Raw genomic sequence first — 23,368 nt, forward strand, 5'->3', positions numbered from 1 at the left:
TTGGATATTTTATCAAGAAATTATCTGGTCTAAGTTTGGTTCCACATTTGGAGCAACCAACATTAATTCTAAAACTTTGTCAAAAAAAAAAAAAAATTAATTCTAAAAGTATAAAATTGATTTGGACATGTTTAGTTACTCTCAAGTATAGTTGATTTTGCCTTCAAAATTGTTTCTAATTTGAAGTTAGGATTTGTAGCTTCGGAGTCTAAATGTGTTTTTGATAAAACATGCACTTAATGTAGGAACGATACAATCTCAAGTTGCAAGCAGTTCAGTTTCATCAATTCGTAGCTAAAATTCTCCGCTTTCACATATGTTAGACATTGAAGGTCGTACGATAAAGAACAAACGGTTAAAATAAAACTTAGTATTCTAATTTAAAATATTAAAATAAAATCAACATTTTTTTTTATCATCCGACTTAGATCAAACAATTTGCAATATTAAAATGGGTGAATGCGAGATCCTCTGACTGCATGAAATCTGAATTCCTCTAAAAACCATGGTAGCTCTTGAAGGAAGGATGTTGTTGTATAATACAAGCTAACTACCATGTGATTGGAAAACAAAGCTGACCTTAGTTTTTTAGTGAGAGAAACTCCAACTTCTTTCTAAACTTTCTTTCTACTTCATTCATCGAGGAGGGGTGGTTTTAGGTCATTTTTTGAACTAAAATCACCCCTCTACATCTTTTTTCCTATTTTCTTTCAATCTAAATAAGTGATTTTCACATATATCAAGTTTTTCTTGTTGTGTTTTTGTGATTTCGTCGTCTAATGTTGGTCTATATGACTAGATGGTTACCAAGCTGGGGGGGGGGGGGGGGGTGAATAGCGCGTTTGAAAAACTTTTCGGAGATTTGTGAAAAACGATTTTAACAAATTGACTATTTGAAATTTGCTTGAACAATCACAAACAATGAATCAACAAATACCAAATATATGTGGAATAAGATTTTATCTTAGAATTGAGAGATTCACGATACAAATCTTTGTGCACAAATCAATTATTAACAATCCTTGAACAAGGTACACAACAATGCACAAATTCAAACCAAACCAAACCTATGAACAAGAATAATATGCTATCACTTCAAAAACACAAAGCAAGTGTAATTGAATAATCTTGAAGAATGTATGAGCAATGAGTTTTTGAGACCTAAAGAGAATAGATGCAAATGATTCAATGCTTTGGATGTTATGAGGTAGTGAGTATATATAGAAAAGGGTGGCAAGAGCAAGATTTCGGCCAAAAACAACATATTGAATCGATTCATTTAATGTGTGAATCGATTCAGACAGTTAGCCAGATTTAATAGATTCAGACAAAATTTGAATAGATTAAAAGATCCCCAGATGAAGATTGATACGCATCAGACAGAGTTTGAATCGATTCAAATCTCCCCAGATGAAGATTGATACGATTCAAACTCTTATGAATCGATTCAATCAAAGTCAGTGAGTTTCATGATACGATTCACTAAAATTTGAGTCGATTCAGGCAAGAAAGAAGTGAAAAATCGATGCTAACAACATTTGAATCGATTCAGACTTTTTGTGAATCGATTCAATTGTGAATCGATTGAAGAAAACTGTGAATCGATTCACTGTGAATCTATTCAGGAAAACTGTGAATAGATTCACTGCGATACTATTCAGGAAAACTACGAATAGATTCACTTCGATACTATTCGGGGAAAGTTGACTCAATTCAAAAGGAGAGACATAAGGAAAATGGACAAAAGGAATACTTGAAATGAATGCTTGAATCATGAATAGAATCAAGCAATTTACGAATGGATTTTCCATATATGACAACACACAAGACATCAAAGAATCACAGGACAACACACAGGACATCAAAGAATCACATGACACTATGAGACATGATTTGCTAGGGTGCTTTAACAAGTTTCTAAGCTAAAGCTAATCAACATAAAAGAATATCGTCAAACAATCTTAGACATCATCAAAACATAAACTAAGGCAATAAGCAACATTATCTTCATCTAATTGCGACGTTGTGTTGTTAGTCGCCTTGTGCGGCGTTTGATTTTGTGTCTTGTCGCAGTGTTCGTTTAGTTCTTATTGAAAAATCGACATCAATCAATTACAAATTCAATCAATGATTTGGGCGTCAACGTTGCAGATCCGAAAGCATGGCTATTTCTGTGACTTAGATTTTATCATATTATTTATGTAGGCATTTTTCCGTTGTATGCTATTAACTTGGGTGCTATGAGTTTGTTCGCAGATTCATCATTTACATTTTTAACGATGTTTGGATCTGATGTACTCTATCATTTTGATTGCATGAATATCGTTTTTTTTTTTGACAAAGAATAAATATCGTTTTGTTTTTGTAAAAAAAAATAAAAATATTATCATGTGATTGGGGAGTCTGAATTAGTTAATATAAATAGACTCACAATTTTCATGGGATTGTTTTTAAAAGGTCTCATATCTAAAGTCTGGTTTTATGGTTCAATTGGCTAAAAACGGTTTCATAATTAATTTGGTTTAAAATTGATGACTTACGAGGTACCGGTCCTCGAAATTGGAAGTCACACACTGTTCCTAACAAACTGGCTCACTAATTTCATATATACAAGATGTTTTTGGATTCCACTCTCCTAACATTAGTTTGTATTCCTTCTTATAAAAAAATTAATAGTATTAATTTGCCAACCTTTTTTCCTTCAACAAATTTCCTCGATTGAAAGTAATCATATTTGAGACTTGCCATATATAGCAAGTGTGTGTAGTCGAATTATGAATCTTGATTTTTCATGATGCGGTAGTATTGCCGGTTGAACATTTATTACATATGAATTACGCATTATCATGACATCATAGAAAATTCATTATGTTCAAAATGTAATATCAAATGCCATTTTTATTGACTAAATCAAATGGTACGTTGTGTATAACTTACCAAAAAAATATTTGCATGTTGGGTATTTGTTCTCTTTTAATAATGGACTACAAACATTGGGTTTTCACACCTACGTACGCCTATATATAGGTTATGATATTGCACACAATAAGTTTACAGATAAAGCTCTTCTAAAAAGTTTACAAATACAGGATAAAGTTTTATTGCTCGATTAATGGCGAAAATAATACCATCATATGCTCCATCTCATGAGGCATTAGAAAATCACCATCATGGTGTTACTTATCGAGCTTCTGATGAAGAAATACCAACAATTGATTATTCTCTATTATTATCTGATGACACTAATCAAAGATATATTGCCCTTGAATTGCTTGGCCAAGCATGTGAGGAATATGGGTTCTTCTATGTAAGTATTTCTTGATTGAGCTCATGAGCTATCTATTTACGGGGTGTGTATATATGAACCCTTAAAACAAGTGCAGATTAAGACGAACCTTCAAATTCTTTATTTAACTATTTATCTGATTTACTAGGCTTTAAATTAAGCTACGTTATATTTTTTTTAGGTGAAGTTACGTCATAATTTTTGGTATTAGAAAAAAAAAAATTGAGCATGTATATGTGATAAATCTTTACAACCTTATATTTTTTTATATAAACTTTATTAACAAGTTAGTGATTGTGCTTGCCTGCAAGAAAAAATTGAATTATCTACAAAATTAGAGACGAAAAGTTGAATTTGATCTTCAATGTTTTTTTAAAAGATAATTTTTTATCATCAAACACTTATGGACTAAACTTCGAGAGCAATTTCATGTGTTTTAGTTAATTTTTTTTCCAAATGATTTTTAGTCATATTCATCATCTCTAATTCAATTTCTTCTATAAGATTTTTTTTTTCCTCATTGTTTCTTCTTCTGAATTCCAATTTTCTTCTTCCAAATAATTAGATTATGTATCAGAAATCAATCCATTGAAAATTAGATTAACTTTTTTTCTTCTATTTGTACCTGTAAAAATTATTTTACTTTGAATAAAATAATATAACAAATTTTAAATATATGTGATGATTTTTGTATGCGCATGCAGCTGGTAAACCATACCATGTCAGATGATGTACTCAACAATATTTTGAAACAAGTTTCAAATTACTTTGATCCAACAACAATTGAGGAGAGAATGATCTACAGTAAAAAGGTTCCATCAGATAAAATCCTATGGGGCCTAACTGCTAATGATGGGGAAAATAGGGAATATCTCAAAGTTGTTGCACATCCTCAAGATCAAGCTTCTTCAAACCTAACCAGTCTCAGGTGTATATATAATATTAACTATAATTTTTTCTGACATATATATTGCTTACTTTGCTATAAATTTATAAATAGGTATATATAATACCTAACCTGTACTTTTGGTCATTTTGTGCATCAGCAAAATTATAGAAGATTATAACAAGGAAATGAGAAAGATTGTAGCTGGATTAGCAAGAGCAATGTCAGAAAACTTAGGGTTTGATGAAAACTACATAGAGAAAGCATTCAACATGAAGTCAGGGTTTGATGTAATGGCCATGAATCTTTATCCACCAAATTCTAAAGCCAAGGGTGATATTGGTCTCCCTAACCACACTGATCCTGGCTTTGTTGTCACCCTAGTGCAAGATGTAAATGGGGGTCTTCAAATCCTATCTCACAAAGGAAAATGGATTAATGTTTATATTCCCCATCATGCTATTCTCATCCAGCTTGGTGACCATCTTGAGGTAAATTTTTTTTTAATTTCCTTAATTTGTCTAATTTTTTTTTTTTGATCTCATTGCACCAAAAAATATATTGGATCACACAACTCTAAAATGAACAAATTTCACATTAGATAATAAAATGAGTAATTTTTTTTTAAATAAAATATTGGAACAAGAAAAATAAATATTAATAAACATGATATTAAGAGTTATTTAACAAACTATATATGAGATATAAGCTCCTTCTCAATCAATTAATACAGCTAGCATCATTTTCAAATCATTATCTTCAATTTTCATTTATGAAAATGGTAAATATATCAATATTTTGTTTTTTATTTATTTTTTGGTCAAGTAACATAATGACTAGAATTTCACATTTAAAGTGAATAAGTGTGGAATTTAGGATTCGAACTTTGACCCGTGTATATATAATGCATTATCTTTATAAATTGAGTTATAACCATAAGACAAATATATCAATAGTTTATAACGTTTGGTAAAAGTACTCCTCCTTCTTTGATTTACTTATGCAATTTTTTAATGCGTGAAATGATAAAATTAATCACTGTTGTAGGAGCAGTAAATACTAACTTTAGAACATTCAAATCTGATATAACTTTGAGTTTTTGACTAATATTAAATCCTTCTTTTCTTGTTAATCCAACTAAAATATTAAATTATTTTTGATTGTGTAGATCTTAACCAATGGAAAATATAAGAGCCATGTCCATCGAGTTATTGTTAACAAGAACAAGGTGCAAAGGATCTCTGTTGTTACTCTTCATGGACCTTCTTTAGACAAATTCATTGTCCCAGGTACAGAATTTGTTGATGATGCAAATCCACAAAATTACATTGGAATGACCTATAAAGAATCCTTGAAAGCAAATGGGGGCAATGAGATCGGGGTGCAATCATCACTTGAACAAATTAAGCTAGTGTAATTAATGATATAATTAATTAACACTCTCTTCACATACCCCCATAGAGGATCAGTGAAAATAAATATTAATGCATTACTTGGTTAATTTTCAATAATAATGTATGAATAAATTACTTTGTTCTGACTTGCATGTTATGTTTATCATCCATATTTCTTGTACATTGATATCCATTCGTTATTCTATAGGAAGTAGCAAAGTAGAAATAAACTTCGCTTGTAATGATTTGTATAATTACAGTATTGAAAATTCAAAGTACTTACATTCTATATATTTTGATATAGTTTTGCATTTGTTTATGTTTGAATCGGAAATTAGTCTCGGTGAGAATTTTATCCCATTAGTTTATTTGCATGTTATTTAAACAGACATGTATGAAGTAATTACTTGAAGAAATAAGCAAGGAATCAATGTTTCTTCTAGTTATTTAAATTTCTAAAATCTCGTCTTTGTTTATCTCATGAATGAAAAAAGTACCAAGAGAACTTTGGTCAAGTAGATTATACGTATTTCTATTTTAAATGTTTACTTAAACAATAATGCTATTCATCGCGAATTTCAATTTCACAACCCATCGCGACGTGTGTTTTCCACCAAGCCGTTTTTGTTGACTTCCATTTTTCATATATTGACTCCCCCATGATTTCGGTGAAGCTTGCTTTTTCATTGGTGGATCGTTGTTTCGCTATACATTCGGGATAACCGGCTTCGCTGTATATAGTACTATTGTTACTTAAATATTAACTTTACCACCCACTCAGAGACGGAAACAAACGGAAGGCCTAGTGGCTCAAACCATCGCGACGTGTGTTTTCCACCAAGCCGTTTTTGTTGACTTCCATTTTTCATATATTGACTCCCCCATGATTTCGGTGAAGCTTGCTTTTTCATTGGTGGATCGTTGTTTCGCTATACATTCGGGATAACCGGCTTCGCTGTATATAGTACTATTGTTACTTAAATATTAACTTTACCACCCACTCAGAGACGGAAACAAACGGAAGGCCTAGTGGCTCAAACCCCGATCTCACCTCCACGGATCAAAAACACTTGTTTCTTGAAAGAAAGAAAAGAGTTTTAGGCCTCTTCAACGTTTAAATAACGAAAAAAATATTTCCATCGTACGTGTGACCTTGTGGAAAAAAAGTAGTAGTTAGTTTGGCAACTAACCTAGGTAAATTTTTTCTCATTTTATTACTTGAGGCCTATAACATAGTGCGTTGGTGTGTTTTAGTTTCATTTATCAAGGGGAGAATGTTTCCTTCCCTTGAAAAAAGGAACCAATTTCTCTCATTCTATGAAACTAGACATGACCCAGGTTTTAAAAAACCGACGTGGTCATGGTCGCGGTCGCGTGTAGTATTTCGCGATTTTGATAGTTACGGATGTTGCGTTACTGATTGCGGTTGTCGCGGTGTGAATTAATAACGACATTGCACAACTCTTGCATAACGTATAATAACTTAAATTAGAGATAGATTTGAAATTCTAAACTAGAAAAAGAGCTTAAATTATATAACATTATATAATTTATGCTCAAATATGTACTAAAAATGTGATTTTCATCCATCTCAATAAAAAAATAACAGGATTTTCTGTCAATTGTGTAATGAACGGCGTTTAGTTGCGGTCGTAAATGTGTTTGGTTTCAGCTTAACAGTAGTGATTTTTCTAGCCATTTTACCACAATGGCGGTGACTTCCTTGGTTACATTCTTAAGGTTGACATAAAAGCAAGGTAAGAACTAAGATCATCAATATTTTAGGGAAATAAGAAGCAACTAAATCTGTGATTGAGGCATCCAGCAATTCAAGAATGATATTTTACTAAGAAATATAATAGTCAAACACTTATTGCTTATTTTTTCATAAGAAAATTGCAATTGTATTCAAGTGCTTCTGGCAAAAGGTCATGAAAGGAAACGTTAGAAATATCAGTTGTGGGTTCTTCAAGTGATAGCCCATCGTTACCCAAAGTGCTAGCATTTGAATAAAGTTAAATTGAATAAAGTTAAATTTATAAGCCAACATAAGATATCAGCTAAATTGTTTAACTTTATACCAAACTCTTATAGCATTTGAAGAACCTTCCTCCAATCTATGCTTGCTATCAGTCAAACGTGAAGCACAACATTCCTCAGATTAGGCGTGTCCCTGTGCCGGACACTTGTCGTGTTTTGACACCGACTCATATAATTGCACTTAATTATGTGATTTTCTCAAATTATTAGCAGATGTTATCGTGTCAGTGTCCATGTCGTGTCTAGTGTCCGTATCCGTGCTTCATTAAATTTAAACTTTTTAAGCTTATAACATAAATGCTTATTATAACATGACATTTTGCCAGAAGCATTTGAATACTCAAGGGAGTGGCATGGATGTTGAGTCTCTGGTAGCAAGCAGACACCAAGTACCTAGAAGTGGAATGTAGTAATTTGTGCAGATTACAGACGGGGTTATGCAATGGGGCAGTTCAATTATAGAGATATAAAAATATTGATGTTCTTACCATGGGCGGATCTGGAGTCACAATATCGATGAGGCACAATTTCTTATCGAATAATTAAATCAAAGTAAATTTAATAAGAATGAAAAACGCTTGTTTCTGTTTGTGTTATGCGCTTGCTGAGAGAAAGAACAATGAAAAGGGCTTGGTGAAGTGAGAAGTGACGGGAAAGTGTTTCCGATGTAATTGTGTTTTGGGGTGTTCGCGGTGCAGTTTGGTTCGGTTTTTTGGCTAAAAGTCATCTGAACCGCAAGATAAAAAAACATGCGGTTTGATTTGGTTTAGTTGACTTCTAAAATAAAATTTGAACCAACGAAACCAAACCAATGTGGTTTGAGTTGGATTAGATCGGTTGGTGCGGTTTTTTACTAGACAATACAATTTTTTTGTTTCCACCATTAAAATCAAGTTAAAAAGCTAAAGCACAACATACTACTAGCAATGTTTCCGACAATGTTTTTAATTTCATCCAACATTAAAATTTGATTTTCACTAAACAACATAGACCAAATTAAAAAAGTGGACAAAAAGTAATTCTATTATGTAAGGAATGTAAAAGACTAAGATTTCATCATTTTTTAAAAATTCAAATTACATTTAAATACATTTTTGAAATAAAAATCAAATAAGAAGCTTAACAAAAGAAAATATATGTCATTTATAAAAGTTTTTATTGAGTTTCTAAGAGTATTGACGTAGATGACATATATTTAATTAGTGTTTTTTCTTATGCTGCAGTTTGATTTGGTTTGGTTCAGTTGATAAAATAAAAACCGCACACTGAACCAAACTATACGGTTGAGTAAAAAAGTGATTTAAATACATCCAAACAAAATGCGGTTTTTTTACAATTTTGATTGATTCAGTTTACCGTTTTTTTAGATTGGTTCGATTTTAAACACCCTACTATTTTAGATTGGACTAGGCTTGTGTGAGCTAAAAACAAAATCAGTTTAGGGCGGTGTGGCACTTGCCTTATAGGTCCGCCCCTGGTTCTTACTAGGCATCGCATTATCAAATAATTGAAATTGATGGTACTAGGTTCGACATGAATTTTAACTAATAAAATAGAATGTAACAAACTGTGTGTTTTTTTTGGAGTGTGTTTTTTTTTTTTTAGGGATTTTTTGGAGTGTGTTGATATGATATGAGGATTAGTCCAATATACACCCTCCGGTCACTAATATAAGCAAAAATCCACTTTTTAGATACATTCAATTAATGATGTATGTGATCTTTATTTCAAATAGAAAGATCGAACTTTATAAAAATGTAAGATAGGTAAGACGATACATGCACTTCTTTAACATGGAGGGAGTTACGTAATACATATACTTAGTTTTGTGATACATACTCATCAATCTATGGAAGATTAATATGGATGAAACATGAGTGAAGTTTACAGGGGTGTGTTTGATGAGGACATTAAATCTTTCTCAAAGCTAACACAATTTACAGAAACCAATACATGCTCACGTGCATGAAACATGAGTGAATATTTGTTTGATATCATCAATCAAAGATCAGGAAACTCACATAAGCTTTTTGTACCCTCGATGATACCACAACAACTATAGGCGTGGTTGCAACATCTTGTTCTAAAAGTGTCGGGGGTTAACCGATCTTTTCAACAAACGGTTGGCAGAAGGCTTAAGATCTACAAAAACATTTGAAATTCTTCCAATTTTCCCATTTTTCTTGTTCAGTACTTGTGAAGTGAATTAATTAAAGAAAATATTAAAAATTACAACACTTCCTCTCTTCCGTTACAAACACACACACAAACCCAGCCATGCACTCATAGAACAGAATTGCAAATATCATATGATGTACTTCTGACCATGTCTATTATGGTTGTGAGTTTCTCTCTTGATGCCTTCTTTCCTTTTGGTTATGAACTTCTAATATGATCCTTGCACCCTATGGAAATAAACAAAAAGAAAATTACAGTAACAATTCAAAACAACCTTTTAAAATATAATATTGATGAAGAGATTAAATTAGAATTGTTACCATAGTTTGACAAATTGAAAAGGGATGCACCGATTTTGGAGAAAAGAGTAATGCAGATTACCATTTTGCAATGATAAAAATTGAAGCCTTCAACCTTCCCATCTTTTATGTCATATTATTATTAGACTTTTTCCCTTACTTTCCTCTACAATCTACCGTAAAACAAAGGCCAGTAGAAAAGATGAGAAACAAATACTCTACACAACAAATTTTTGGTGCTCTTTTACAGTTTTTGTAAGTTGTAAATATCAATATTAAACTGAAGGGAAGTTATTTTTTTGGTGTGTGATTAGTGGGTAAGGTAGATTTTTTCCTTTAATAACTGCCGTGTGTGATTATTAGTGGATAATGCTGATTTTTTTTTTTTAATAACTTCCATCAAGGGCATTTTGGGATTTACCAAAAAGGCTACACCAAAAAATAGGTATAGATATAGATATAGATATAATTTTGCCTTTATTAATAGGTATAGATATAGCATGGTCTGCGGGACTCAAACCCAGATCAAAGTTGTAGAGCAAATTTCAACCTAGTGATTCCAGGGAAACCGGTGCAAGGAGATTTTTAAATGGATCCAAAGCTACTCAATTAGCCTTTGGTGAATGTCATGGGATCTTTTTGGAGGAGTGACGTTGCAGAAATGTACATGCTTACTATCGCAGGATATTCTTTTTACTAAGACTGGATTAATTATTTAAGAAAGGAAGACATTGAATCCCAGGAACTCCTAGTCTCCATTTTTAATTAGCAAAGGAGCGATCCCAGTCTAGAATCAATGAATTATTATTATTTTGACTAAGAATCAATAAATTATTATTGCATGTGATGTGAGAATATGCTAATTGCAAGTATATATTAATTTATAAGCCAACATGCACTACTGGATGCCTCAAAGAAGGAAAAAAAAGAAGAAGCCAACATGCATATTATTCATGAGTGGGAATGGGAATATACATTATTGTTGAATAAAATATACTCATTACATTCATATTAATGGTCACATTGACAATATTTGTTTATCTCATATTATTTACTCCATCTATTTCAAAATATATGTCGCAATCTTACAATGTGCATTATTCATGTTGTTTTTAACTCAGCTTGAAATGGAGTTGATGACATCGGAAATAATGGTACGACTATGGAGACCTTGGGTGCTATGCTCTAGTTGTGAGCAAGAGAATTCTTCAAAAGGTCGAAAGACGCACATTTCAGAGTTTGAAGAATGTATGGCATGACTTATGGGATTACCGAAAAAGATCAATGGTAATTGGAGGTAAGTGGATCTTCAGGAGGACGGATTTGATCACTTCGAGAGATGAAGAGGTATGGTGTAGCTTGTGGAACTACCTAAAATTCCTAGTGTAGTTGGATGCATGGATCTTCAAGAGGGCGGAAGGCATTCCGAGTGAAGAGGCAAAAGGGTGGAAGCTTGTGGAGCTACTAGGTGTAGTTGGAAGCAAGGAAAAGTAATGTGGAGAGAGGAGCAAAGTGATTGTTGGTAATTGACATCATCACTAATTTAAAGTCAAGGTGGAGAATTGTTGTTTTTGACTCAAAATTGATGGTGAAGAATCTGCCAAAATCGGCCACCGAGTTGGAGAAATCGGGCTCTGATTTTGGATGTTGTTTTAAGACTTTTCTCTCATAAAAAATCGGCCCCCAATTTTGCGCTGAAGGAGAAAAATAAAAACATATTTTTAGCGTGAGCTTTATTCCAAATTTTGAGGGTTTTATTTCCTTATAAGTAAATATTCTTTATGTAGATAAGTAGAGAGTAGAAAAACAAAGGTTTAGAAGACAACAACAAAAATAGGGTTTGTAGAGTTTTCCCTTTGCAAAAAACACTAGGGTTGGGATTGAATCACCATTTATTCACCTTGGAGAAACACTATTAGGATTGAGTCTCTTGGTCACGGGAAGAGATTCAGGACTTTGGGTAGAATTAAGTTTGAAGACTGATTTTTGTAACCGTTTGGAATCTTTTGTAAAGTTACTCATCATTATAGTAGAACGAAGAGCTGCTCTCTCCCCCAGAGTAGGTTAGTATTGGACCGAACTGGATAAAAAAATTTTCTTGTGTTCTTTTCTTCTCCTCTCTCATTATTTTCTAATTTTGATTGTGTTTATAACTGTCATCCACATTAATATTGGTTGCTTGGTTAATTTGCTCTACACATCAAGTTTTTTATTGGTGTGATTTTTGACGAATTCACAACAATTCACATAACTTAGTTTGACCATATTTTTTAACTAATATAAAAATACAAATGTTAGCAAGTACGATGTTGTTTGATTTGTCTCAATGAATATTTTCAAAATATTTAATTCCTATAACTTTTTATTATATATAATTAAAAATATTAATGGTCAAAGTTGTGTATTGGCATGTGTGCAGTGGTTGACTGTAACATGTATTTTGAAACGGAGTGAGTATTTTAGAATATTAATTATATATTTTTTCACTTATACTTTTACTTTTATATCTTAATGCAATATTTATTCTACTAACTATTTCATTGATAAATTCATTTTAGTTAATAAAATTTATTTATCATAAAATTTTGCATTACAACTTTTGGTTTTAGTCCTCCTAGTTTATAAATATCGCAACTTTTCGTTTTAGTCATCCTAATTTATTTTCCTGTTTTTGGCCCTCCAAACGTTTTAAATTACCACTTTTGGTTCGTCATTTTTAGTAAACTCATGTGTATCATTCAAAATTTTAATTTTTAGTTAAATTTGAAATTTTAATATTTTTGACACTTAAAATTCATATTGAATTCTCGTTTTCATAAAAAAAATCATATTTAATTCGAAACATTAATGCAAAAACTTATACAAAATTTTGAAAAATACACATGAGTTGATTTAAAAGCATAAACAAAAAATGGTGATGTAGAATTTTGGAAGGACCAAAAATCGAAGGAAAATTTGTGAAAACAAAAACTAATAGTTAGAATATTTATATGGACAAAACTAATATGAAACAAGAGGGATGGATATACTTTTTGGATTATTATCTTATATATGTAGGATGTTTCCATCATTGTTTATTGTTGATTTATCTCTAGGGCTGACCTAATCAAATTGAAGGTCCTGTTTAAATATTAAGGATGGAACCGTAATAAAAAAAATGTATTTTTTTTAAAGAGACATCCTTTATTTAAATTGTAAATAACATTAGGCAAAACACAATATTTTTTAAAGGAGTTATATTTTATATTTTATTTAAAAAGAATCATCATTTTCTTGTTTATCTTTTACCTAGGGATAGATGCATGTATATATTTGTGTGAACTTGTGCCTGAACAAAGTATTTATTATTTTATTTTTATGTAATACATATAGTAATAGTTGACATTTTGATCAAGTGACCAACACTTATAATACAATATTTCTCTCTTGGTCAACACCTATATCAAACTTGACACAATAACACAACCTTATTTTCAAATATACATTAAATGTTTCAAATGAATAAAATATAGTGCTCCCACTTTTTGAAATTCCTGGATCCACTGCTACTTTACCTATGGATAAAATGGTAGGTATATTCAAAACTAAGAATACAACTTGAATAAATAATAATGAACTTTTATCTACTAACAATTTACATTTAGTGAGAGTTTTCGTCTGTTACCAGAAGTCAATTTTCTTATTTTGGAAAAATTAGGCCACAAAATTTTGAGGCCTTGTTACAGCCCTTAAGGCCCGGCCTTGCTAATCTCCGTCGGAGAACATGTAGAGTACAAAAAGTGTGTTCCCCCTTACCAACCAAACTTAATGGACTAACTTATTACAATTAATTAACTTAAAGGACCTAAGCGGTACAGAAAAAAACTTAAAAGATCAATTTATTAAAAGCATCACAATAAACTACGTAGCCACCAAATCTGAACAAAATTATCCTACACATGACCTTGAAATGGCAACAGTGATCTTTGCTCTTAAAATTTGGAGGCATTACTTATATGGTGAGATATGTGAAATTTACACTGATCATAAGAGCCTTAAGTATATTTTTGAACAGAAAGATTTGAATTTGAGGCAGAGGCAGTGGATGAAGCTTTTGAAAGATTATGATTGTACAATTTTGTATCATCATGAAAAGGCAAACATGGTTGCGGATGCCTTGAGTAGAAAATCTTTAGGAAGTGAGGGAATTTCATAATTTTGTTGCGGATGCCTTGCGCATATAGCTGAAATCTGGAGACCAATAGTGAGGGAATTTCATAATTTTGTTGCAAGGGGAGTTAAGTTCGAAACCACTAATACAGTGTCACTTTTAGCAACTCTTCAAGCTCGTTCTTCTTTGGTGGACAACATTAAGGCGACTCAAGATAAAGATCCTCATTTGAAAAGGTTATTGAGGATATCAAAATAGGAAAAGTTTCTGAATTCAAAATTGATTCAGAGAGAATTTTACGTCTTGACAAAGCTACAATTAAATAATTTAAAGGACCTCTGGTGTAATTTAGCCTATAATATATTAGCTAAATCGGATATATGAATGATCTAATTTCCTACAAACAAACAGAGGACCGTAGAATAATAACTAACCTCTACTCCTTCCCCTTGTGTCCTGGTGTATGGATTTATTGCCATTATATATTTTTTAATGTCAACTAGTTAATTTAAATGAGCCAACTAACTTTCTCCCTTAACTAACTAACAGAAAAATCTGGCTCGTCAATTTTATAGAAGTTTTATTTAGATTCTACGTACTCACCCAACATTAGTTTGTCCTTTTTTGAAAATGTAATATCAAATTCCATGTTGTGTATTTACCAAAAATATATTTGTCATGTTGGTTATAATTGTGTTTATATAATGAGCTATAAACTCTGGTATTCCACAACCACGCCTATAAATATGTAAATGATCCTGCACATATATTATTCATATTCAACATCATATTAATTAGTTTTACTGATAACAAATAATTTTATTGTTCTCTCTCTTTTCTTTTTGGTAGAATTTGTTTTTGCTCTCTTTATATTGGTAATGGCTCAAATATCATCATTGGTATCCAAATTACACTCTTTCCAACCGGAATTTAGAGCTACCCCAGTTTATTTTAATGCATCATCTCATGAGGCATTGGGAGAACACCATCATAGTGATAATTATCTAGCTTCTAATGAAGAAATACCCACAATTGATTATTCTCTATTATTATCAGATGACACTGATCAAAGATCTATTGCCCTTGAATTGCTTGGCCAAGCATGTGAGGAATATGGCTTCTTCTATGTAAGTTTTTCCAACGATTGAACACAACTTTAAGCGATAGTATTGAAATGATATTTTTCTAATAGTATTTAACTAACTATTTAAGTGATATTTTTCTGATAAAGACCTATTTAAATGATTTAATACATGTAACTTCTTTAAAAAAAAAAAGTTACACTGTAACTTCCTAAAAAAAAAAAAGTTATAGTGTAATATTTTGGTATTAGTAAAAAATTTAGGTTATTAATGATAATTTTCTACAACCTAAATTTCTTTTAATAAACAGAAAAATGAATATATGAGAAGTGATTGTGCATGTTGGGTCAATATTTATTTATCTACGTTGTCTGCTTAAAAAAAATGTCTTTTGAACTTGAAATATAATTTTTATTTAATTAGTTGTCTATAAAATTAAAATAAATGTTGGGTTTCCCTTAAAAAAAATAAAACACATGTTGAGTTCAGGCCTCATGTTATGTTGTTGAGCCAGCCCTGCATATAACAAATTTTAGATAATTGTTTTTTATCCACTAAAAGATTCTGGAAAAGCCCTTCTTGTTTAAATATATGTTTATGTTTATGTCATATATATACATGCAGCTAGTAAACCATCACATGCCAGATGTTGTACTCAAAAGTATTTTGAACGAAGTTTCTGATTACTTTGATCCAACAACAATTGAGGAGAGAATGATCTACAGTAAAAATGGTTCATCAGATAAAATCAAATGGGGCCTAACTGCTAATGATGGGGAAAATAGGGAATATCTCAAAGTTATTGCACATCCTAAGGATCATGTTCCTTCCAATCCAACAAGTCTAAGGTATATACACAATAATTTAAAAGAAAGGGTAAATCTTACAGCTTTACCTCCTAATTAAGTATATCAATTGTATATTTTTTTCATGCATGACAAATAATCCTAATTAAGTATATCAATTTTAGTCCTAATTAGTATTTATTTTTCATCTTTGATCGACTCTTCCAAAAGTATAATTAAGTATTTAAAAATATAATTTTAACAATTTGTGTAATTTAACAATGAAATTATTGATGTGCATCAGGAATATTATAGAGGAATATAACAAAGAAATGAGAAAGATTGTAGTTGGTTTAGCAAGAGCAATGTCAAAAAACTTGGGGTTTCATGAAGACTACATAGAAAATGCATTCAACATGAAGTCAGGGTTTGATGTAATGGCCATGAATCTTTATCCACCAAATTCTAAAGCCAAAGGTGATATTGGTATCCCTAACCACACTGATCCTGGTTTTGTGGTAACCCTAATGCAAGATGTAAATGGGGGTCTCCAAATCCTATCACATAAAGGAAAGTGGATTAATGTTTTTATTCCTCATCATGCTATACTCATTCAGCTTGGTGATCATCTTGAGGTACCTTTATTGGAAATAATTTCATTCTCCTAGCTATATATGTTGGAAAATTTGGAAACTTTAGAATGTAAAATGAATAATATCATCCAATAATAAAGAAATCAATTATTGATATTGCACACACATGTATGACAAATCAAAGAGTCAATCCAATAATTTTAGTCTTTTGAATAATAATAACCCTTCGTCACTAATGATTTGTTTTATTTTAGATCTTAACCAATGGAAAATATAAGAGCCATGTCCATCGAGTTATTGTTAACAAGAACAAGGTGCAAAGGATCTCTGTTGTTACTCTTCATGGACCTTCGTTAGACAAATTCATTGTCCCAAGTACAGAATTTGTTGATGATGAAAATCCACAAAATTACACTGGAATGACCTATAAAGAATCCTTGAAAGCAAATGGGGGCAATGAGATTGATGTGGAATCATCGCTTGAGCAGATTAAGCTAGTGTAATGTTATAATAATTAGAAGTTGTAATAAATAAATACTCTTATTTTTATACACTCATATATTGATTAGAATTCGAATGGATCTCATCATAAAAATATATTCCACTAAATTATGTGGATATCATATGGATTTCATGTGATAAGAATTTTTATTGGAACAAGAGATCTCGTTGAAGAGAGAGTGAGAGAGTATATTACCTATAGCTTAGTGATAAGGTATTAGTCTTGTAATCTTAAGAGATAGAGTTCAATCCCCTTTGTAGACGTTTGTAAAATAACCATTTGTCACTTATTAATAAATAATTAATGATTTACTATATGTTCTAACTTTGTATCTTGCTAGCAAAATACTCTTGCATATGCAAGAGTCATGGAAGGTTGGTTATAGTCCTCAGTCTTGGATTCCTATAAACGTATGAGAGAACCATGTACTCCGAACTAATTAAACCGAGTAAACCCTATTTGTGTCATGCTTCCACAACCATAAATTCTCCTCATGGGAGAGAATAGAGCCATTCAATACTAACATGAGGCCATCCAACATCCACTGTTATATACTCCGTCCGTTTCACAATACTTGTCGATTTTGAAGAAATTACACATATCAAGAAATCAAATAAATTTTGTTATTTTTGATGTAATTCATTGTGTGTTTTCTATAATACCCTTATTAATTTATTATTTTATTCTATTATTTATCTCTCTCCAATAAATAGGTAAGAGTATTATTGATAAACTAATAATTAATGTTGCATTGAAACTTGAAAGTGACAAGTAAATGAAACAAAATTATTCTCCAAAAGAGACATGTATTGTGAAACGGAGGAAGTAAAATTTAGTGGCTAGCGGAAAGACGGACATTGATGTGTCCATCTTTTTGTTTTTTTCATTGTTATCTAAATTCTTGTTAATTTCCGTTTCAATATTAATGTTGTAAGTTTTAAATTTGAATTTGATAAAAAATGTTATTAACGACAAATTAGTAATAGAAAAATGTTTAACTACAATTTATAATTACTTTGAGAATTTCTTCAATGAAGGTGTATATTTAAATTTAAATTTGAAAAGAAATGAGTTGTTAAAGTTAGATTCATTTATGTTCGAGCAAAATAACTAGTTAGTGGCCTGGTAGTTAGGTTTGAAATTTCCTTAATATACTGATATACATGTTCCATTAATTAATTTTACTGTACATTTAGTTATTTTGTGCATCAGAAAAACTATAGAAGAATATTACGAAGAAATGAGAATGATTGTAGTTGAGTTAGCAAGAGCAGTGTCAATAAACTTAGGGTTTGATGAAAACTAAGCATTCAACATGAAGTTTGATGTGATGGCCATGAATCTTTATCCACCCAATTCAAAATTCTTCAAAAAAATACTGGCATCCCTAACCACACTGATCCTGGATTTGTAGTAACCCTAATGCAAGATGTAAATGGGGGGTCTCCAAGAACCAGTACACCACCAAGCTTCCAGTCATAAAAACCAAAATAAGGAACACCATAAAGCTCAAAGAAACAAAAGCAGACCCCAAAAGCTCAAACACAACAAAAGGTGATCACAAAAAAAAAAAAAAAAAAAAAAACTAACTACATGGTTCCTGGAAGCAGCAGAGCCAGAAGGCCTACACCAACCAGGGCAACAACCAGAACCTGGGCCCCACCTAAACTCCCAAAGCACATATCCTTCTCTGCCCTAACACCGAACATTCCTGGTGCCAATAAAGAATTGTCTCTAGCTTCCACTCGTAAAGGAAACAATGGGGAAAATGGTGTTGACCAAAGAACCACTTCCAAGATTGAAATTGGACCTTGTCAATCATGTGATCAACCTCAAAAGCCTTATTTACAAAAATAAGGTTATTTCGGGCTTTTAAGATAGACCACACATTTGCGTGCCAGATGATGACATGCTATATATTACGTATTTTTTTTAGACTCATTTTGATGTTTATATTGAGTTGGTAACAATTTTAGACGGCCTAAAGGTGCAAAAAGCAGAAAAATAACAAGAAATTGAATTTACTACATCGTGTCACGATTTGGTAGTTGCGAAACGATTTTTGTCACAGATCTTGAATTTTGGAAAATCTGAAGCACAAATTTGAGTGCGCAAGTCTGAAGAGGTGGCTATTCCTCAAAACTCATAGTTAGTTCTTCAACTGTTAGTATGCTTAATTTGATTATGTTATTGGTAATCTTAATTATGAATAGCTAAATCATTAGAGATTAGGTCTGGAGATGATTCTGATGTGGATATGTTTGAACCATGTAAGTTGTGAAACACTATTTCATATGAATATTAATATAGTTTTATTCAATTAAATTGTCCTTAATGCTTTTTATATACTGATCATATGTAAATTGAATTCACAAGTATGAATGAGTACTGACCATATCTTTCAACTTAGAGCTAATTGGATTGTTCAATTAAACATGATTAGTCTAGGAATGGATAATCGTTTAATTGTGATAATAGGTTAATGTGTTGAAAACCTTCAAAGAATATTAGACCACCAAAGGAATTAAGGGTTGTAATCTGAAAAGAGGACTCTGACTCAAGGTATTGATCAGTGTTACTTTTGTAAATCATCGTAAAAATATTCATATAATTTTGGTGCAATTTACCAAACAGTCGTGTTCTGAGGATTCGACACCTGATCCCATTTCTCCTATTATTTCAAAACAATTTTACAAGTTTCTTACTTTTTTGCACTTAAACCAACTGCCTAGGGCAACCCCCCAATTTTACACATCCGAGATCATAACCTTCTTGCTAACTTGAAATTAACCCAATCCTCGTGGATACGAACTTTGATTTATTACTTTGATAATTTTAGTACACATGCTAAAAGTCTATCACCAGACTAAAGTAAGACCTAGCATATCCTTACTCCTACTCCCTAACGAGACCAATCCCTGAAACAACCCCATCAAATTACTTTGGAAGGACCCATTCCTAACCTAACCACTTACACACATAATATCAAATCCTAGAAACAACCCCAGAGGTCACAAACAAATGATCCACCTATTCCACACACCCCCCACAAATCTGACACAAAAAGGCTATTGTGTTCATCTCATTCTAAGAAATGTGAACTTTAAAGAGATTATTATAGTGATGTCCAACCGTAGTAAACCCATGCATTAATGTGAAATATTCAGATCTTTCAAAAGCAAAAAACAAATTCTATCATACTAGTAATAAACCCGTGCTGACGCACGGGTACAGTAAACGTTTGATATTTGTAAAAAATCATTAATTTGTATAAGAGTTTTGTTGTAAATTAATTATTTATTTATGTGAATTATTTATATGTGTTGTCCAATTATTTGTGTATTAAATGTTTGATGCTATTGTATCAAAAGATGTTTGATGCTATAATAAACTAAATCGCATTGATTATATAATTTATACTTCTAGGAATAAGTAGAAAACACTTAATTTCAATTATAATGTAGAAAATAGAATTGATAGTAATGTTAATGCATTGGTAAAATCTTAGGAATACAAAGTCATAAATAGACTAATATAAAATAACCCACATATATAGTCCTATTTTACATGAAATACATCACAAACATAACAATTATTGATCGAAAATTTAAATATGACAGTGCATCTTGGTCGGAATTCATTAGCTCGGGCGAATTTATTCCACTTAGGTCCAATTTGTGTAGTGAATTTGCGATCATTATTGACAATGATGTTTAAAGTTTGGTTTTCTCCATTGTCTCCACATAGAATTAGGTTGTCGCATATGTTGTGCTTCAGGAAATTTGCAAATTCACGTGGTAATTTCTGCATAAGAAAAATCATATATTAGACGAAGTTAATATATTATAAATAATTATCATAGGTATAACAAAAGTTATAAACGAAAAGTGGAAAATGTAGAAGTCTATAATACTTAACCAGCTTGGTTTGTTCCAGGTGTTTCCCCCCAACAACTTCTTTTGTGCATCATAGTTTGTTTAGTCAATGACAATTTATCCCGTGCTTTTGAGTTACTTCTGAAATTTTATTCAATGATCGCTTCTCCCATGCATTTTATTTATTTACAATATTTTAGACAACATCCATTTATCCCGTGCATTTTAGTTGATGAGGGTTCAATATATTTTAGAATTGAACCATGGTGATATTCTAAATAGTATAAATGTTTTCGTAAGAACAATTTTTTGTAAATAACAACTTCTCCTGTGTATCAAAGTTAATTTAGGGAGTGACAATTCCCTGCATTTGAGTTACTTTTGAATTTTTGTCAATGCCCGCTTCTCCCGAGCATCTTTTTTATTTACGATATTTTAGACAATCTCACTTATCTCGTGCATTTTAGTTGATGACACTTCAATATCATTGTAGAATTGAAGCGAAGTGAAATTCTAGATAGTATAAACGTTTTATCAGGAACAATTTTTTATAAATGAGAACTTGTCCCAGGTATCAAAGTTAATTTAGTCATTGATAACATATCCCGTGCATTTGAGTTACTTTTGAAATTTTTGTCAATGCTCGCTTGTCCCGTGCATTTTTTTATTTACAATATTTTAGACAATCTCACTTATATCGTGGATTTTAGTTGATGATAGTTCAATATCATTGTAGAATTGAAGAGAGGTGAAATTGTAGATAGTATAAATGTTTTACCATGAACAATTTTTTATAAATGACAACTTGCCCCAGATATCAAAGTTAATTTAGTCGGTGATAACTTATCTCGTGCATTTGAGTTACTTCTGATATTTTAGTCAATGCTCGCTTCTCTCATGCATTTTATTTGTTCACGATATTATAGACGATGTTCATTTATCCCATACATTTTAGTTGATGAGGGTTCGATATAATTATAAAGTTAAAGTGATGTGATATTCTAAATAGTATAAAAGTCTTATCAAGAATTGTTTTTAATAAATGACAATTTGTCTCGTGTATCAAAGTTAATTTAGTCAGTGTCAACTTATCTTGTACATTTGAGTTAATTCTGAAATTTTACTAATGTCCACTTCTCCCATGCATTTTATATATTTACGAAATTTTAGACAACATTCATTTATCCCGTGCATTTTTATTGATGAGGGTTCAGTCCACTTCTCCCATGCATTTTATATATTTACGAAATTTTAGACAACATTCATTTATCCCGTGCATTTTTATTGATGAGGGTTCAATTTAATTGTAGAACTGGATACACGGGAGAACATAGTACAATTTAGGAAACATATATTATCTTAGAAACGTTTATAGTACATTACATAGTGTTTTTTAGGAAAAAAATGATTTGGAACCTGTAATGTTAGTTTGTTAATATTAGAAGCGAAAAAACGTTTTAATATTTTTGGGATTTTTTTATATGAATTTAAACAATAATAATATCAAGTTATATAATATTCTCCAAATAAAAATTATATTAACATATTTTGGAGTATTTTCGGAAAAATTATATAATTTTGGCGTATGTTTGCCAAAGTTCTTTAATTTAGAGTTACTATTTCAAAAGGACATTTAAAAATGAACTAAATGAGTATTAATTAACTCAATTAATAAAATTTACTAATTTTCATCATGACACCTCACTTTCTCAAATCCTCACACGTGATTTTAGAATCACACATCAAGACATCAAGGAAAATACTTGGGTGACATAATGTCACCGTGACATTAAATCTGGGCCACACAAAGGTGTTGTGTTGTGTGGCCCAGATGTGTTGTATGTGTTGTGTGGCCTAGATGTTATGTGGCAATATGTGTTGTGTGACCCAGATTTAATGTCACGGTAACATAATGTCACCCAAGTGTTTGCCAGACATCAAAGACATGTTAACTTTTTTTCTATTTATTTTTATTATTAATAAATACTATTTAATAAATTGTTTACTTTTAACAAAACCTATCAATGTTTACTCTCTCTGTAACTATTTCCTTTTACTTTCTCTTGCTTGAAAACCACCATTTTTTCTTCATCTCTGTTTCCTCTCCACCATAAACCACCAACTCCGACCATTTTCTGACCAGATCTACATCCTTCCGACGATCTTTTCTTAACAAAAATTATATATTATTCATCATCTCATTCTCCTCTATCTTCCTATCAAATTAGATTTTTAAAAGGAAATGTCTTGACAATTTCTCATTTTTAAACACACTATTTCCGGCCACCAACCCCTCCG

The 23,368-nt window shown here is 31.3% G+C and overlaps 2 protein-coding genes across 2 annotated transcripts; both read left to right on the forward strand.

Annotated features, from left to right (window-relative positions):
- The first annotated feature begins 3,053 nt into the window (after nucleotides 1–3,053).
- LOC146952963 (2-oxoglutarate-dependent dioxygenase 19-like) lies at nucleotides 3,054–5,893 on the forward strand. The gene is made up of 4 exons (XM_085707323.1): nucleotides 3,054–3,307; nucleotides 3,991–4,214; nucleotides 4,333–4,663; nucleotides 5,341–5,893. Exons 1-4 carry the CDS (start codon nucleotides 3,113–3,115, stop codon nucleotides 5,587–5,589), a joined length of 999 nt encoding a protein of 332 aa, XP_085563449.1. The 5' UTR covers nucleotides 3,054–3,112; the 3' UTR covers nucleotides 5,590–5,893.
- Nucleotides 5,894–14,963: 9,070 nt separating this feature from the next.
- LOC146952964 (2-oxoglutarate-dependent dioxygenase 19-like) lies at nucleotides 14,964–17,511 on the forward strand. The gene is made up of 4 exons (XM_085707319.1): nucleotides 14,964–15,360; nucleotides 15,940–16,163; nucleotides 16,405–16,735; nucleotides 16,948–17,511. The coding sequence occupies exons 1-4, from the start codon at nucleotides 15,112–15,114 to the stop codon at nucleotides 17,194–17,196; spliced, it is 1,053 nt and encodes a 350-aa protein (XP_085563445.1). The 5' UTR covers nucleotides 14,964–15,111; the 3' UTR covers nucleotides 17,197–17,511.
- Nucleotides 17,512–23,368: the final 5,857 nt, after the last annotated feature.

The sequence above is a fragment of the Medicago sativa genome, chromosome 1 (assembly GCF_051527215.1).
Source record: "Medicago sativa cultivar Bolivia chromosome 1, Bolivia_mono, whole genome shotgun sequence".
Lineage (NCBI taxonomy): Eukaryota > Viridiplantae > Streptophyta > Magnoliopsida > Fabales > Fabaceae > Medicago > Medicago sativa.

Coding starts and splice junctions, on each gene's coding strand:
- LOC146952963 (XM_085707323.1), top strand. CDS start 3,113: ATGGCGAAAATAATACCATCATATGCTCCATCTCATGAGGCATTAGAA. Junction 3,308..3,990: donor AGGAATATGGGTTCTTCTAT/GTAAGTATTTCT, acceptor ATGCGCATGCAG/CTGGTAAACCATACCATGTC. Junction 4,215..4,332: donor TCAAACCTAACCAGTCTCAG/GTGTATATATAA, acceptor TTTGTGCATCAG/CAAAATTATAGAAGATTATA.
- LOC146952964 (XM_085707319.1), top strand. CDS start 15,112: ATGGCTCAAATATCATCATTGGTATCCAAATTACACTCTTTCCAACCG. Junction 16,164..16,404: donor TCCAATCCAACAAGTCTAAG/GTATATACACAA, acceptor GATGTGCATCAG/GAATATTATAGAGGAATATA. Junction 16,736..16,947: donor AGCTTGGTGATCATCTTGAG/GTACCTTTATTG, acceptor GTTTTATTTTAG/ATCTTAACCAATGGAAAATA.